This window comes from Melanotaenia boesemani, chromosome 8 (assembly GCF_017639745.1).
Source record: "Melanotaenia boesemani isolate fMelBoe1 chromosome 8, fMelBoe1.pri, whole genome shotgun sequence".
In the NCBI taxonomy this organism is placed as follows: domain Eukaryota; kingdom Metazoa; phylum Chordata; class Actinopteri; order Atheriniformes; family Melanotaeniidae; genus Melanotaenia; species Melanotaenia boesemani.
Window position 1 is genome coordinate 24,889,871 of NC_055689.1, and position 16,340 is coordinate 24,906,210.

Sequence of the window (16,340 nt, forward strand, 5' to 3'; positions counted from 1 at the left end):
ATAGTACCTGATCTGTGTTAAAGGGATTGTCCAGTGTTTTGTAAAATACTCTAATTTTCATATAAAATTTGATTACTATGAATACTGTTTCAAATAAGAACTGAGTGGTACTGGAATGTCACAAGGCCGTATTCTTTCTCATTTCTCATTTTACACTTAAACTACTAAAGAAAATAAGATTACAATAAAATAATGAAAATATCAAGGGCAGCCATGCATATAACATGTCTCCCTTGGTAGAGCAAATCTGTCAAGCAAAATATGGCACACAGACCACCGTTCTGTATGTTAGGATGCTGGACAGGACAGGGTATAAAAAAAAAAAAAAAAAAAAAAAACAACTACTAAAGCCTGCCACCTGCAGAATCGATGTATCAGGGTGTGTCAGAGTGTCAGAAAGCAGACAGCTGTGAACTGAACTATCTACAGCTCAACATTAGGAAGATATTGGATATGGTAAACTTTATGAAGTCAATTAAATTTAATTAAGCTTCATCTATCCATTTTCAATTCACAACAAAATCATCGCAGGGCACTATACAGTCATAATCCAATTAAGGCAATTGACTGTGATCAAATTAAAACAAATGATCACTGACACTAACAACTCTTCTTTCTAAGAGAAGAACATGAATGAAATTGTGCAGCATTCATACAGCAAACTGGGTTGAACCGGAGACTCAAAAGTGTGCAATTACAGCTGAACTGACAAAAGACTATAAACATTCAGGGTCTGACAAGACAGGTTATAAAAATCAGACCAGACAAGGGGCCAAAACTACTTGCAACTCCATCTTCACACCCACTTGAACTATATTTGTGTGCTCAGCAAGAGAGTCCACCACATTAACTGCAATCTGAAACCAATTTCTAAGCCAAAGTGACTCCCAAAGCACAATTATGTTGACTCGTCAAGGTGGTGTTTTTCCCCAAAAATAACCTAAATAATACGAGATTACTATCACTTTATTGACATAGACAAGTTAATGATAAAACATAAAGATCTGATTGTGTTTAACATTTAAAATCATTGCAGTTGTTGTTGCTCTCATGAAACCACTGGAGCTGTTTGGTTATGTATAATTTCTGCAAGGGAGGGGGAAGTCCAGCGTTCTGCTGTTTGTCCTACATGCGAATGAAGCAAACTCAAATCAGCTGCTGAGGTAACTCCAACTACAGAGATATGCAAGATAAAGTGGGCAGAGTTAAGCTTTCTGGAAGACCCAAACACATGTGCAGGCAAAGAAAGTGCACTGAAACGTAACACCTAAGGAAAATGTAATTTCACATTAAAGAAATATTACAAAACAAACAGGAGTGTTATGACTGAGCACTTGAAAAAAAAAAACAAAATTAAAACTTCCAAAATCAGATAAAGAGAACTAGCAAAACCTGGACAAAAAGACAAAGCCAAAGGCCAACATCATAACTTTGTCTGTATACTTTACACAGTTTCTGGTATAGCAGACCGGGGCCCTTTCCATTACTTCCACAGGAATGTCTGAAGGAAACATGAGAAACATGTCTTAATGCCACCACTTTATATTTTTTTAAATATTATATTAATAACTATTTGTTCACTTTTTAATAATTTCATAATCACCTTATGGAGATTCATAAAGCTTTATTTCTATATTTAATTTCATAAACAGATGATGAAGCACCTGTTACATCTCTGAACAGAGAAGGGTCTCAGTTTTCAACTTAAAATAAAATCCACAATTTCAAGATTTGGACTGCTCTTAGTTTAATGCTGACATCCACTTGCAAATGTATTCACAATAACAGTAAATGATACTGTAATAATACTGGGGTTTTGTCCCAGTGGACATTGTATTGATGCCCTGATTTTATGTATTTGAGTTTTGTACAGTAATGGACTCTTCAGTTAGAGAAATTACATAAAAAAGACACTAAACAATACAGTAAATATTACAGTAAACAATTTTTTTTTTAAGTATGATATGATTATTTAAACTTTTAATGATCCTTATAGTTCATTATTTTAGTTGCAGTGTTGTGATATAATAGTAGTCCCAATTCATACTGGTCTTTTAAAAGGCTAGCTTGCTGCTATTCAGATAAATTACAAAGAGTAGCATACATCACCTGTCCAGGTTTCTGCCTGTTAACAGTGATATTTTGATCTAATGACTCCACTAGAAGAAAGTTTTAAGAATGATTTCCATTTGAAACATGAATACCTCACATCAGTCAATCTACATGGCTATCAAAGGTATTTCGAAGGAAACTGAACTTTAGCCTCAGGCAAAGGACCACAAAGGTCAGATTGTCTTATGGTCTTTAGGCCCATACATTTTTGTATAGAAGTACATTGTTGTTTACAACAAAACACAAGGCACAATTGACATTTTTTTTATGTGTTATTTTTTTTTAGATTTTTCTGTTATGGATTGTGATAGCCACTTATTTTAATTATTTTCTTAACACAGACAATTTATCTGTACTTTACACAGATGGCACATGTTTTCTAACATCATAAAATGTTCTCTTCTTGTGAACATATGTGTTGTATACACCAGAGTTGTATATGTGCTGCAAAAACCATTGTTGTATTAATTGTTCTGCAGACTTTTTAATATTGACAGGAAATACAAAAGTTAATTTAAGCAATAGTCATTTTCGATGGTATTTTAAAACAAAACCACAGGGTTTAATATTTTTCTAAATTAAGCTATGAATAAGGTGACAGAGCAGTGGGCCAGCTAGGTCACAAAACAGATTCTGTTTTAACCAAGCCATACAAGTTTAATGTTAGAAGTTGCCCAAGGCTGCTATGTATAATTAAGGTGTTTCTGTGGGTTTCCCCCCTGCAATGTCTGGAAGACAGATAAGAAATTAGGTAGTTAGAGTGTTGTAGAATCACTCAAAGTGATGACAATTTGTTTTTAAATTGTAAAAGAAAAAATATATCCTTTATGTAAATGAAAAAGTAAGTAAAATCAAGTTTGCATGTCCATTTGATCAACTTATAAAATTCAACATAATCTCTCTTGACCCACAGAAACTCATTCATTTTAGCAGTAGTGTTCAGGAAGTTTCAAGACACCTCTCGAAGAAGCCCCAGACACAGCATTATAGTGTAGTAAGTATGTCAGTAATGTCAGCAGTAATGACCTTGATGATTCTGCCACTCTGCAAAATCCGGTTGTGGTGGGGCCATTCCAGCACATCAATTATGAGAAGCATTTGTTGAAGTAATGTGCTGCACGCAAGGCTATTGGGCGGGGGTGGACAGGACCTGCTGCACTATTCATGTCACCATCTGCTCCCTTTCAGCAAGTCTTGCTCCAGAGGTGTGGACTCTGAAGCCAAGTCCCTGGTCCAATACCTCCAGCAGTGCATTGAAACCCTGCACACTGTGTGATTTGAACCACCCACTGCTGCAGCCCTAACAGTTTTGGTGTCAGCAAGTGCAAATAGTCAGGCAGAGCACATGTGAGAGTGGATTTGATGGAATGGTGGAAATAGGTAAGGGAGCAAACATAAGCAGCAGGGGACTTCCAGAGCAATAACAGAGATCAATAAAGAGAACACAAAGGTGAGAGCTGAGAAAGGTCATTACATAAGATCCCAGAAACCAACACATGAAATATATATGCTGCTGGAAAAGACAGGATCTCTTTTGGACCCAACTGCCAAACACAAAATGTCTATCAAGCCTCCAATCATTTTTGTTAGGGTTAGACCTTTAATACGTTTTTATAGCAACAACATGGCACAGGAAGCTGTTGACCTGCAGTCTGATTGGTTTTAAAGGTGATGAAGACCTGCCAATGGCCTAATTGAAGGCCGTAGCTTGCAATAAGCATGTTTGTAAAGTAAATCCATGCTCTGATTACACATAATATCCACAGTGAATATCTATGAGCAGGGGGTATGTAATGTTATGGAGGCATCTAATCAGTATGCAAATTGAACAGCTCACTTTGCTCATTATATTAAATGAGCCGCGACTGAATGAGTTTGTCTCAATTATTCCAAAGTTGTGCTGGGCGCCTGTTTCACATAGTGGTATTTTAGCTCCAGATTAGAGCCTCTGTCTGAGTTTCAGGGCTAAGTGGGACTTGTCACACTCTACATTTACCATGCCTGAGGTACAGACCACACACACACACACACACACACACACACACACACACACACACACACACACACACACACACACATACACAGACTAAGTATTGGCCACCCTGTGGGGTGTCAGCTATAAAAGATGAGTTAGCTCAGCAATGATATCATTAAAGTATAAAGCAGAGAATTGCATGCAGACACAAAAGGCCAACCTTCATGTTGCTCTGTAGGCTGCTGTATAATCTTTTGGTAGGGGGTATGAATAAGCTCATTGCAAGGACAGCAAAGGTGTTGGGAAAGGAAAACTACGACACACATTATTTGTTAGAAAAACCAACAAGGTCTTTGGAAACTAAACTATTTAACATTTCTGATCTTGAAAGTTTGGTTAAAAAATCATGGCACATTAAAGTAACACGAGAGGATCTGGTAGTTTTCTTGAAATTGGGCCTCCACAGTGGTGGAATGTAACCATACTGCCATAAAAACAAATCCCCTGAGTCTTTCACATCTTCCACATGCACATCCACACAGGTGTATTTGTTTTTATGTTGAAGAAGCCACAAAGACACCACCAGAAGCAACACAAAAACACTGATAAATATCGGACAATGTGACATGACCAAAATTACCAAATACTTGTTAAATTTGAGCAGAACCTTTTGTAAGTCAATCTGGAGTGACACTGGGGTGGCTACCTCATCGGTGAGACAGAGATGAAACTCAGAAATTACTCTTCATTGTCTGATAAACAGCATATAACATGAACATGCTGTTGTTGTAATGTTGTGTTTTCTTGTTGGCCAGGATTCAGTATAATAAATTAAATCTCTTGGGTATATGTTTTATTATATGAATCAATAGCAGCTTCACTCCCCTTGTTACTTACAGAGAAGGGAGAAATGACCACAATCAAACTGTTTTTATGATTATAAACATGTACACTGGAAACTTTACCTAGATTGTTGGATTTCTCTGAGTTTTCCTGTAGCGAAAGCCGTCTGAAATTTGTTCTTGTCCTGTGATTCACTTACTTGCATTACCACCCTCCAAACCCCTACCCTATCTTTATTTCTTTTACCAAAAGTTTAAAAAATATTATGGAAAAATGTATTGCCACACCAGGCTGTTGGTGTGTGTTGTGGCACCATAAAGGAAAACAGTGTGGTGCCAGGCTGGAAACCAATATTGTAAGCTGCTTTACTTCTGCTTCAGGGCCGTCTCAGGCTCAACGAAAATGCAACATGAATCTCATTTTACTTCAAAACAAGTGAGAATCTCATATTTTTAAGGTTCTCTTCTTGAAATACAAATTTTAAACAGTGCTTAGTTCCATTATTTCCAAAACAAAAAGGATACTTGGTATTTACTAAGTTATAGCTATAATTGTAGCGATTCACTGAAAACTGTCCAAGACAGACCACTGATGTTCCTTAAAAAATTTAAAAAGCTCACTCTCCAGTGTCACCTTTTATGGTCCTGTTGCAAATCTTGTTTTGATCAGTTCTCATCACAGACTGAAACCCCTAAAAATATTGAAAGCCATTTCATTTTCTTCCAAGAACTATTATACTATGCATAAAAGTAATCTTAAGTTTAAAAATAGGAGATAATGCTTCCTTGATTTTAAATAAGTTCCACTTATGCAAATCCTAAATAGGTAGTTTCAATACACGGGAATTCTTTTACTCAGAGGCATACACATGTTGATACTGTTATTTTGTGCATGTATGTACTTTTTTTTTTGTTTGTTTGTTTTGTTTTTTGTATGTATTTTATTTGTATATTCTGCTCTGGGTTTATTGGCTGTACACTGTTGTGTAACCATTGCAGAAAGCTTAAACTAATTAAAGAGTGTGATTTATTAGATTTTGAGAATAGATTAGTACATGCACAAAACTTGTAAGAGCACTGTTGTAGAACTGCTGTGGAATACTGTAACTTTTACTCTTTAAAAATCCTTTTAAAAATGTTATCATGTCACCATACTGCCAAAAACACATAAAGTGTATGAGGGAAATGTTGGTAATGATTAGAATGAAATGGTTTCAAATGCTGATGCAGTAAGGAACATCTGCCAAAGAATCTGTTGGCTGAAGGTAAATACAACATATTCTTTAATCCACACAAGAATACGCACACTCACATGTACACACACTTGCACAAACACAAATAAATATATATTTTTAGGATTATAAACTTGTCCAGTTTAGAATAGGAGACACATTAAAACATGTGGAATTAGACGTTACCTATTTGTAGATGTATGAGTTGCCATAGCATGTTGCCACGGTGAAAGTGAAACTGCATAGCAGTAGGATGAGAAAGCTGAAGCTTGACATGACCTTCTGTTAAGGGCTTGGGATCAGTATTTCTGCGCTTGATCAGATTTGTATGTTGAAAAATATCTATCCAATTAAGTATGTAATATGATATATCAATATAAGGAACTTGCTTCGTGCATTAATGAATGTTTTAAGGTGATACGGCCAACATGAAACGTATCATTCTCTTCCTTTTTTTTCTGACATTGATATGTATAATCATGTTTGCTTCTTCAAATGATCATTAATGAATAATTTTGTGAATTGATTAATGCTGCATTGGATTTCAAGCATTTATGAGAAGCTAAATGTGTCAGGGACCTTTTCAATCTGACGTCTGTTTGGAAAGTTGATGTCTTATTGTTTTTGCTGCAACACTGCCCCCAAGTGATAGCAAGTGGAGGATTACCATAAATCCACCTACTCAAAGCAGTCCCAATGTTCTCTGTTCATGACTGCTGCATATACCAGTACTGAAAATATTTCTGATTGAGCACAAGTAACACGTATCAAATTTCTTTGTTAAAAATATGCTGCAAACAGCATCTTTTTAGACTTTTAAATATGTGAATCTGTCTGAGTGAAGCGTGACTCTCACTGTTTTTTTTTTTTTTTTGGTTCTTGGTTTTTTTTTTTTTTTAATTAAGCAGCTGAGCACAGAACATCCAAAACCCTCTGTTGCTTCATCTTTAGGTTGATGACTGTCTCTGTCCTTGCATGATGTGACAGGCAGGTCTGGTGCACCATATGAAATATAAAACAGGATGTGGGACACTGTTGACAGCCATGTCACAAAACATCAGTGATGATGACAGGACCAAAGACTCTGGTGTGCTATGCTGACATCTCTGCAGCTAATCGGAGGGTACAGGTCCACACAGCTGCCGAACCAAAAGATGGAGAGAGGGTCAATAATTTAGCAGCTGCAATATGTTGAGGTTCGTCCAATGTTAAAGCCACCTATCATGTCTCCTGCACTTATTGTCTCTCTGGCAGTCTCTCCTGCACATAAAGAGAACAAAAATGCATTATCTATTCATGCTTTACCTGTTTAGGTCACATAACGCTCAAGATACATTCAGGTATGATGAAAATATAGGTCCACATCTTGCTTTTATTGCTTTTTTATATAAGGTGCATGGGTTTTTAAGGTGTTGTAATGCTGTATGCTGTAAAGTCACACAATGCAAACTACATATCCTGGCAGGGCTTACATCATCATTGTTGGGTAAATTAAATTCTCGTTATTCCCATGCCCTTTCTTTTTCTATGCCGCCGACAAGAGTTCCACATTTTTCTCAGCTCATATGCTCTGTTGTCATGGTGACTGGGATGAGCTCAATGCTCTGGCAGGTATCACCTTTGCTGTCTCACCTCTGGTGGCTGGCACTCGTGTCATTGGCCGAGATCAACTGATGGCAACTCAGCAGGTGGGCTAGGAAGGTGGAGACAGTTAACGCAAGGGTGACGGGACAGGAAGACTGTCAGAGTGAGGGAGGAAGTATAAAGATGGAGGGATGATAGATGCCAGTACTGCACTCAGGTGAAACTGAAGTGGCTGCAATGTGATGGCAGGGAGTCCCAATGGAGGAGAATACGAAATGCAGGAAGGACATCTGTAGGCATCACATGTCTCATTTTGGACCCTCGTTGACCTTTAACAGCTGAGAAAATAGACTTCAAAGGAAAATAAATTAAAATATATTATCATAAAGTGTTTTTCTCATAGAGGTTTGACCACAACATTAGTTTATACTTGCTAGTAACAGAGTTATGAAATTTGAACAGAACAGTCATGACTCCTTAGATTTACTCGATTATGTTAAACATTCAGCTTTATAGCAAGAACAGTTAAGCTGATAAGGCTATTCCCTTTTGCAGCTGTTAACCCCTTAAAATCTTCCATTTTCACCTAATGGATAAAAGATTAAACTGAACCCTTGCTGATTTAACAGGACCAATTTTTGTTGCAATAACAACGGCTACTGGAGAAGCATATGGCTTCAAAGATAAAATCCATTTGGAACTGTTTAGAAATAAGTGTAGCCTGAAATTGTATACATCATTCAAATCTCAAGAATCTTATCTTTCCAATGGTGTTTAACATGTGTAGGTACTTGGAAGAGAAACTTGGAATTTGTCACATTCTGCACACAGGACATTATGTACCATGGTGTTAAAGTTTTTATCCTTCAAGGTCACTTAAGTGTTTCCTATTATGGTCCTACGATGGACTGCTGAGTTGTCCAAGGTGTACTCTGCCTCTCACCTAATAGCTAGTGGGATGGACTTCAGCCCCCCTGCAACCTTGTATTGGAAAAAGAGGGTATAGGAAATGGATGGATGGAGGGATGAGTTTGTTCTTATTATAAAAAATGAATTAGAAGCATTAAATAGTCAGGCAAAAGCAATGGTTTCCACCTCATTGTTCAGAAAAGAAAGACCCCACTCAGGACTCATTAACTCTATCTGTGTTTGATTTTTACTCACTGCCATGCCTATTTAAAAAGACTACAGGAGTAGTAAATTGCAATTCTAAATCATTTTAGAGGGGAAAGTCAATGTGAGAACACATTTGAGCAATCCTTTCTCATCATAGTCTTTAAGGGAAGTATTGCTTCCCCTTTTTGTACAAGCCACATATCTTTAGAATCTTCATACACAAAATGGCATTTTTCATTAGTTTTTTAATGGTCTGTATTTTAAGTTATACATTCTCAGTATTAGACAGAACAGATGCACCTTGTCAAACAAACTACAACTTGCTGCTGATATTTACAATCCATACCTGTGCAATAAGACATAAGTGCATTGCAGACAGAGATTGCATCTATTTACACTAATCAACAATGTGAGCCAGAAGACTGTGAAGATATGTAAAAAGAAGTGTCATCTTTTATTATGCATTTCCTTTTATTCTATAACGTGTATGAACTTGGATAATTTAAAAGTTATATGATACATAAAACTTTTCTCATACTTAGTATTTGCCATGAAAGGGAATAAAATTTAATTGGACCATACCTTCACATTCTTACCCATATTTTACACTTTTCACTGCTATTTTATATATAAAAACCCTGAATTGTTGCATCCTTTCAATGGCCACCACATTTACTCTGATTATAAATTATGGTGGTTATACTTAAAAATTCGAAGTGTCGTAGTCCGTAAAGTGCTTTCCGCTAGTCTGATATGTGTAAGAAAAACGTGACGCTTAGGGAGTATGAGATATAAAAGTGTAACACTTTGAATCTACCAACTGTATCAAGTTTCTTTATTTCCAAGCAAAATATATAATGCACTGTTTCTTTTATATTTCTCATGATATTTCTTTATTTCTTGTGTTCATGATTTTTAGATCAGTTTTATTTCAAGTCATACAGAATGTGTTCACAGCTTAGACTCAGCATGAATAGCAACAAACGGGTCTTCATCTCTGTTGCTGATCCTAAAGTGTGCACGACTGTTACCATCAACATGGATCTGCTTCCCGGTGCACCTGTTTCCTTCCTTCTGGCCAGAAATTATATCACAGTAGGTCCCACTGGCCAGGCCAGTGTTTAGGGTCACATCCAGGTCCCTAAAGTGAAGAACAAGGCAGTTTTAAAGCTCCATATTGTAACTCTATAATTATATTTAGAGAACCTCCCACACTCAAATGTATGAGCAACTGCTTATAAAGAGAGAGAAAATATATATACATGTACACTACTATTCAAAAGTTTGGGGTCACTTTGCCTTGGGATTCAATAGGGAAGTGACCCCAAACTTTTGAACCGTAGTGTAAGTGCACTTTTGCACATGAAAGTAGCATTAAGTCATTACCGGTCATCATTGTTAAAGACAATGAAACCTCGATCACCACGTCCAAAGGCAACCTGGTTGCTCTGGTTTTCCCACCAGTTGGAGAGAGGCTGTCCGCTGACCACATTACGGAAAATGACCATGTTCCTTCAAAGGAAATGTGAAATTGTATTTTTAAAATGTAATATACATAATTTTTATGACTGAGCCAAAGTCAGTCCTGTTAATGTAAAAGACTAGCATTCTTTTGGAGAGCTCACGTGATCTGACGCCATCTGTGCTCACACACCCATCCATCTCCACAAGTTTGGTCAGGATTGATGGGAACAGGCTTAGTGGATCCATTGCTGTTGCTGGGAGGGCCCATCCAGTCATTCTCATCCTGCAAAGATATATAAATTTTTTTGGCAAGATTTTAGCAAAAACTGATCCAAACTGTGAACTATTGTACAATCATATTTTCTCATTATTCCTACAGAGGTGTGAACATACTTTTCCATTCACAAAATTGCGTTCCCAGCGGTAGCTAGACATGACCCGGGTGACTCCGTAAGGGTGGGCCAGCATGTAGCCAACAGCCATCTTGTGGAGTTTGGAGTCCCAGAAAGTAATGATGGATGAGCCACCAGCACCGTGACCTCTCTGGTTGTCATGGTTGTCAATAAAGACGAGAGCATTGCCATCAGGCATGAAGCCCCATCCCTCTCCCCAGTTCCTGGACACAGGAACAAAAATTAGGAATTCAAATGTGCTAAGCATTTAAATCTTTATTTCTAATAGTAATGATCAAATTCATTATTGAAGTAAAGGTATTCAGTGTTTGAGCATCTTTGTAATTTGTGATTTTGGTACACCGGCTGAAATTAACATACCTGGTGTAGCACAGCTTCTCCCCATGCCATTTTCTAAAGACAGTTCCCAGTTTGGCACCATATTTGAACTCAGTTACTCTTCCCAGATGGACATACTCTGAAGATGAGATGGCCTCACCTCCTAAATCTATAACCTAGAAAGAAAAATGCACCAAATTCATGACATTCATGTTTTAAAAAACAAAATGGTTTAACTCTTAAAAACTTCACATGAGAAATAATGGTCTTAATTTTTGTCTGGTTAACAGAATATAGAAAAAGAATGAAAATTGCATATATGTACAGTTTTTTTACTGTGTGCTGTCATAATTATTGTCGTGCAAAGTTGTACACCAGGGATCAGAAGTAAAAGTATCAGAATGTGTACAACAGGGTTTTGAGCAAAGTTTTTACCATAAAACGATGCAGCAGGTCTCACAAAAAGCATATTAAAAAGATATGCAGAGCCTTAAAGGGTTAAATAATTGTTGCCATATTATTGACACAACAAATAGTTTAGTATAAAAGCAAGTTTACATAAACATGTTTTTTTCAGATTGTCAGATCTTTGACTGGTTTTATGTTTGGAATGAACCCCCACCATCTCTTCTGCTGCTTCTCCAGCCTGCTCACTTACCTTCACAGCTGATTGGACCTAGGATCCAATCAGGATATCCTCTACTCACTTGGCTGTCACTATTGCTGAATTAATTCACAAACTGTCATGTAGAAGCAGCTTAGATGAAATGTGAATTGCTCCCTTCTTTGCCTCTTGTTTGTATTACTCACAGCTTAAGGTACCACTGAATGAAGCATAGACTTCAGCATCATCCTTTACTTGCTTGTTCATGTTAGCTGTTTGCTTAGTAGAATGATTTAGGGCAGTTATCTATAGTTGGAGAGTAAGTCAGAGAGAAAATCAATCTTTTATTGCATCAAGATGCTAGCACACGCATTTGTTTTATGGTGGAAATTTTAGGTTTAGAGGTGCTTCTTTCTTTTGTGCTTTGATGGAGTTCTTCATCCAGAGGGGTTTTGTTTGTTTCCTGTTTGGAAGGTTTGATAAATTACTTTCAGACTCTAGTTTAGAGGCTCTTCATATTGTAATTATGTCATTTGAGCAGAAACCACAGTCCTCAGTGTTTCCCTTTTCGTTTTCGTTTGCCCTTTGCCAAATGTGTTTGTCTCCTCACTTAAAATGCAAACTCAACAAAGGACGGTTAACTTTATTTGAACTCACCAGCTGGTTGTTATTTCATATTATCTCCCAAGATGAGTTGTGTCTTCTGCAGCTTAAAATCATCAATATTTTAGAATTCACCTTCATACATGTTTTAACGTTTTATATTGCAACCTGTTTTTTCAGCGCATGGTAACTAATAATTGCATTCATGTTGACATCTGCTTCCTTTGTGCTTGTGTTTATCACAATGCAGCTGACTGTATCAGAGTGTTATCACTGATACTTTTAGACAATGCTAATCACATGCTTGCACAGACATTATAGCCAGGGCTTAACCAATCATGCTCCTAAATGTTAACATTCTTTTTTAAGCAGAGTTACTTGTCATGACTGAATGTTTTCACCAATGGTTTTCTTTTCCCCCCTTTTTGGTGACAACAAACCATGAATGAATTATGAACCTGTCATGCTGATATTTTATTACACTCCAAAATATTCCTGCATTCCAAAAAAAAAGAAGAAGAAGAAGTGGAGTTTGTCCAGGGGAAAATTACCTCCTGGAAGATAAATGGTCTGGAGCTGCTGGGGAACCATGTGGTGTTGAGGTTGTGAAGACGACCGTAGACATTTTCCAGGTCACCAGGCCACATGTGTTTACAGGCATCCACTCTGAATCCAGCCACACCCAAGTCAATCAGCTTGTTCATGTACTCAGCCACCTTGCCCCTAACATAATCTTTCTGCAGCGCAAGGTCCAAAAGGCTGACCAGACGACAATCACGCACCTGGAACAGTAATTACCATTATACATAAAAAACTGTGGGTTAAAAAACAATTGTGGGTTATTAGTAGAAGAAGCCCTAGATAAATTGTATTGATAAATTGCTTCTGAGTTTCTAATTGCCTGATGTTTTTCGCTGTAGTTCTCAATATCTCCACTGCCGGTCTTGCATTTGGAATCATTGAAGTCCCAGGAGGAATAGGGGACACCAGGGAAATCCTTTTTGCTAGTGTTAAACCAGCTTCCACAGGAAGAGTGATTCCCTTCTCCACCAGCAGCTCCACACATATGGTTGATGACAGCGTCCACGTAGATGTTGACCTTTGAAAAATATATTTACAGCATGTGGAATTATTATTTATGCAGTCAAGTATCACTTACAAAAATCTTCTTTGCATGTTGATTTAAATTGCATTTGTTCTTTGGGTAGTAAAATACCAGGTATAAATCAGTGTTGATAATAAGTAAAGCATAAACATTTGATAATACAAAAAGCATTTAGTAATACAAGGCTGTAGTGTTACCATGTGCTGATAAATAAAAGCAGAGATTGTTCTCTTCTTTACTAAATGACCAGTGTTTACCCCAACATTGTTGCATTTGGTGATCATGTCTTTAAACTCATCCTCACTGCCAGATCTGGAGCACAATTTGTAGCTGATTGGCTGGTATCTCTGCCACCATGGCCTCCAGGGACTGCCCAGTACAATGTGTTCATTTGGAGGAGAGATCTAAGCAACACAGAAGAAAAACATTACAGGTACCTGTATAATTTTGTAACGTCCGGCTGGACAAGAGATGAGATGAAAGCTACTCCAAGAACAACAGTTTTATTTAACAGAATACCGGTTACTGTGGGCCGTAACCACACCGAACAACTGCACAAACAGAACTCACACAAACCCAACAACTCTCTAGCTTGAACTGAACTCTCGCCCATCTCTGCCCGTTTTCTCCTTGATCCAACCATATCCCTGTCTTAACCCCACACAATATCCCACCCATAGAACATTCTTAACAAGTAACGTTAGCCAGAACATTACTGTAGGATCACTTCACTTAACATTATGGGTCGCCACGTTGCAACCGCTACAATATTTTCTAAGTCATGTTTGTTGCTAAATGCAAGTACTGACTTTACTGTTAATTTCCATTATCCATCAGTCTAAACAGTCAAATGTCAGCTGCAGATATCCTTACTGTCTTGTTAAGTCAAATTATTTCTTTACTGTATACAACTTTCCTGATCCATTTTTACAAGTCCTGCAGCGGAAATGGTCGCCAGTTGGCAGCGTTGGGAGTAATGTGTTACAAAGCATAACAGTAACAATATTACTTTTTTGGGTAACTAAGTAAAGTAATGCATAACACCTAAAATATCGGTAATGAAATTACTTTACTGCACTACAGTAACATGTTTTTCTCTATTACTTGAGCCATGTTTGCCTACGTGTAAAGTTCTTATCTGTTTTAAGTGGTAACTCATGCTGCTGCCTGTGTGTGTGCTTGCCTGGACACGTTGCCATAGAGATCGATTTGCGTGACGTAGCTTTTTTCAACATTTCCTGGAGCGCAGCAGCAGGTAACACAGAAATTATCAAGCTAGTTGCAGTGTTCATTGTAGGAGACATGCTCCCCTTGTCGATTATTGAATCGTCCAGGTTTAGAAAAATACTAGATAAAATGATTATGAGACGTGTGTCCATTTCTTCCCATATTGTTCTTATGGTTTTAAAGCCATTTTGTTTACAATATACAGTAAAAACTATGCAGACAGGCAGTGATGATAAGTAGTAAAATTACTTTTCAAATGCAGTAACTAATAAAGTAATTTCATCACAATTTACAGAAGTAATGAGTAACTAGTAACTACCCCAACACTGCCAGTTGGCATAAGTAAGGCTTATAGTGCCATCCTGTAAAGAAGTGACCTTTCATATAAGATTTTTCATATTTGCGGAGACTTATGAAGTTTATAATTTAACAAGCTATGAGGTAGGTGTATGGAGCAGCTAAATGCTCTCTTTACACTTTGGGCAATTGAAACCAACATTTTACTAAAACATGTTTCTCACTTCCTAGCTGCATTTATACAAAAACATTACTTTGGTAGAGCAAAACAGTTAATCAGGCCTTAAACTAAAATAACTTCTTTTTGCTATACAGCCATTTACTTCAGGACACAATTTTAGTGGTTGCTAATGGTTGCACCTCTATTCTTTATTCTCTGTGTATAAATACATATTTGACATTACTGTAATCAACTTGTGCCTCTCTTTTTCTTTTTGAGCAGGGATCCATGGCTGAGAGTTATGTTGTTAGTTGACTTCTCTGTCCCATCCTCTCCACCCCCACCAGTCAAGGTAGAGAGCCCCTTTTGCTGAGTTCGGTTCTGCTGGAGAGTTTTCCTTTCTGTTAAGAGTTTTTTCTTTTCCACTGTCATCCCTCAAGATGTCCAGGATGAGGTACACAAACTGCAGTTTTTTTTTTATTAACAGGCAAATCTTATTTTATGAATTAGCTTATATTAACAGTTGTTTTAAATTCAACTAATGTGGATAATGTAAGGTATTTGTGAACAGAAGACAAAACATTATCATCCATTGCTACTAAAATGTGTTAAGTCCTCCTTACCTGAACACCACCAAATCCTTTTGGACCCAAGAAGCGCTCACACTCAGCAGCAATGTCGACCCAGCGCCACTCAAACAGGTGAACGATTGCTGTCCTTCCAAGTCTGAAGTGGGGATTGTGCTGGGCAAAGCTGAGCCCAAACAAGGTCCACAAAATGAAGAGCTTCATCCTTCTCTTGAATGGGAGAGACACTCGCTCTCACCCTCTAACAAATCCTGATTTTTTATACCAACTTTTCTTTTATCTAAGGGCAATGAGAGGTCTGCAAATATCGACAGATGTAAATGGGTCACAAACAGGTTTAGTCAGTGTCATCTATTTCTCAACTAGGGCTATTCTGGTATTGCTACATTGAATTTCAGTTTCTGTGCCATAGCACAGGTCAAAGTAAACAAAGAAAAGGCAGTGCAAAAAGACATCAGGTTTATCACAAGGCTGTAAAACATAGTTCCAGTTAAGCAAACAGCAACATTAGCCCACAATAAAATTGTCTGTCTCTCAAAATGATCAAAGTCTAATTCAAATAGTTTTCATAGTCCTCACTTAGACAGACTAAAATAGTACTTACAAAATTCATGCTACTCAAAACATGAATGTTTAGATTATTCCTGTCAGCCCTGATAGCATCGGAGTGTTTACTCAGTCAGTTCAATAACCTGAGGGTG

At 37.4% G+C, this 16,340-nt stretch overlaps 1 protein-coding gene across 1 annotated transcript; it reads right to left on the reverse strand.

Moving 5' to 3' along the window:
• Nucleotides 1–9,679: 9,679 nt before the first annotated feature.
• Nucleotides 9,680–15,962, reverse strand: LOC121644815 (alpha-amylase-like). The gene is made up of 9 exons (XM_041993030.1): nucleotides 15,676–15,962; nucleotides 13,626–13,772; nucleotides 13,165–13,362; nucleotides 12,815–13,045; nucleotides 11,099–11,232; nucleotides 10,719–10,941; nucleotides 10,487–10,608; nucleotides 10,248–10,373; nucleotides 9,680–10,002 (listed from the first exon to the last, which is right to left on the reverse strand). The coding sequence occupies exons 1-9, from the start codon at nucleotides 15,841–15,843 to the stop codon at nucleotides 9,813–9,815; spliced, it is 1,539 nt and encodes a 512-aa protein (XP_041848964.1). The 5' UTR covers nucleotides 15,844–15,962; the 3' UTR covers nucleotides 9,680–9,812.
• Between the last annotated feature and the right edge of the window lie 378 nt (nucleotides 15,963–16,340).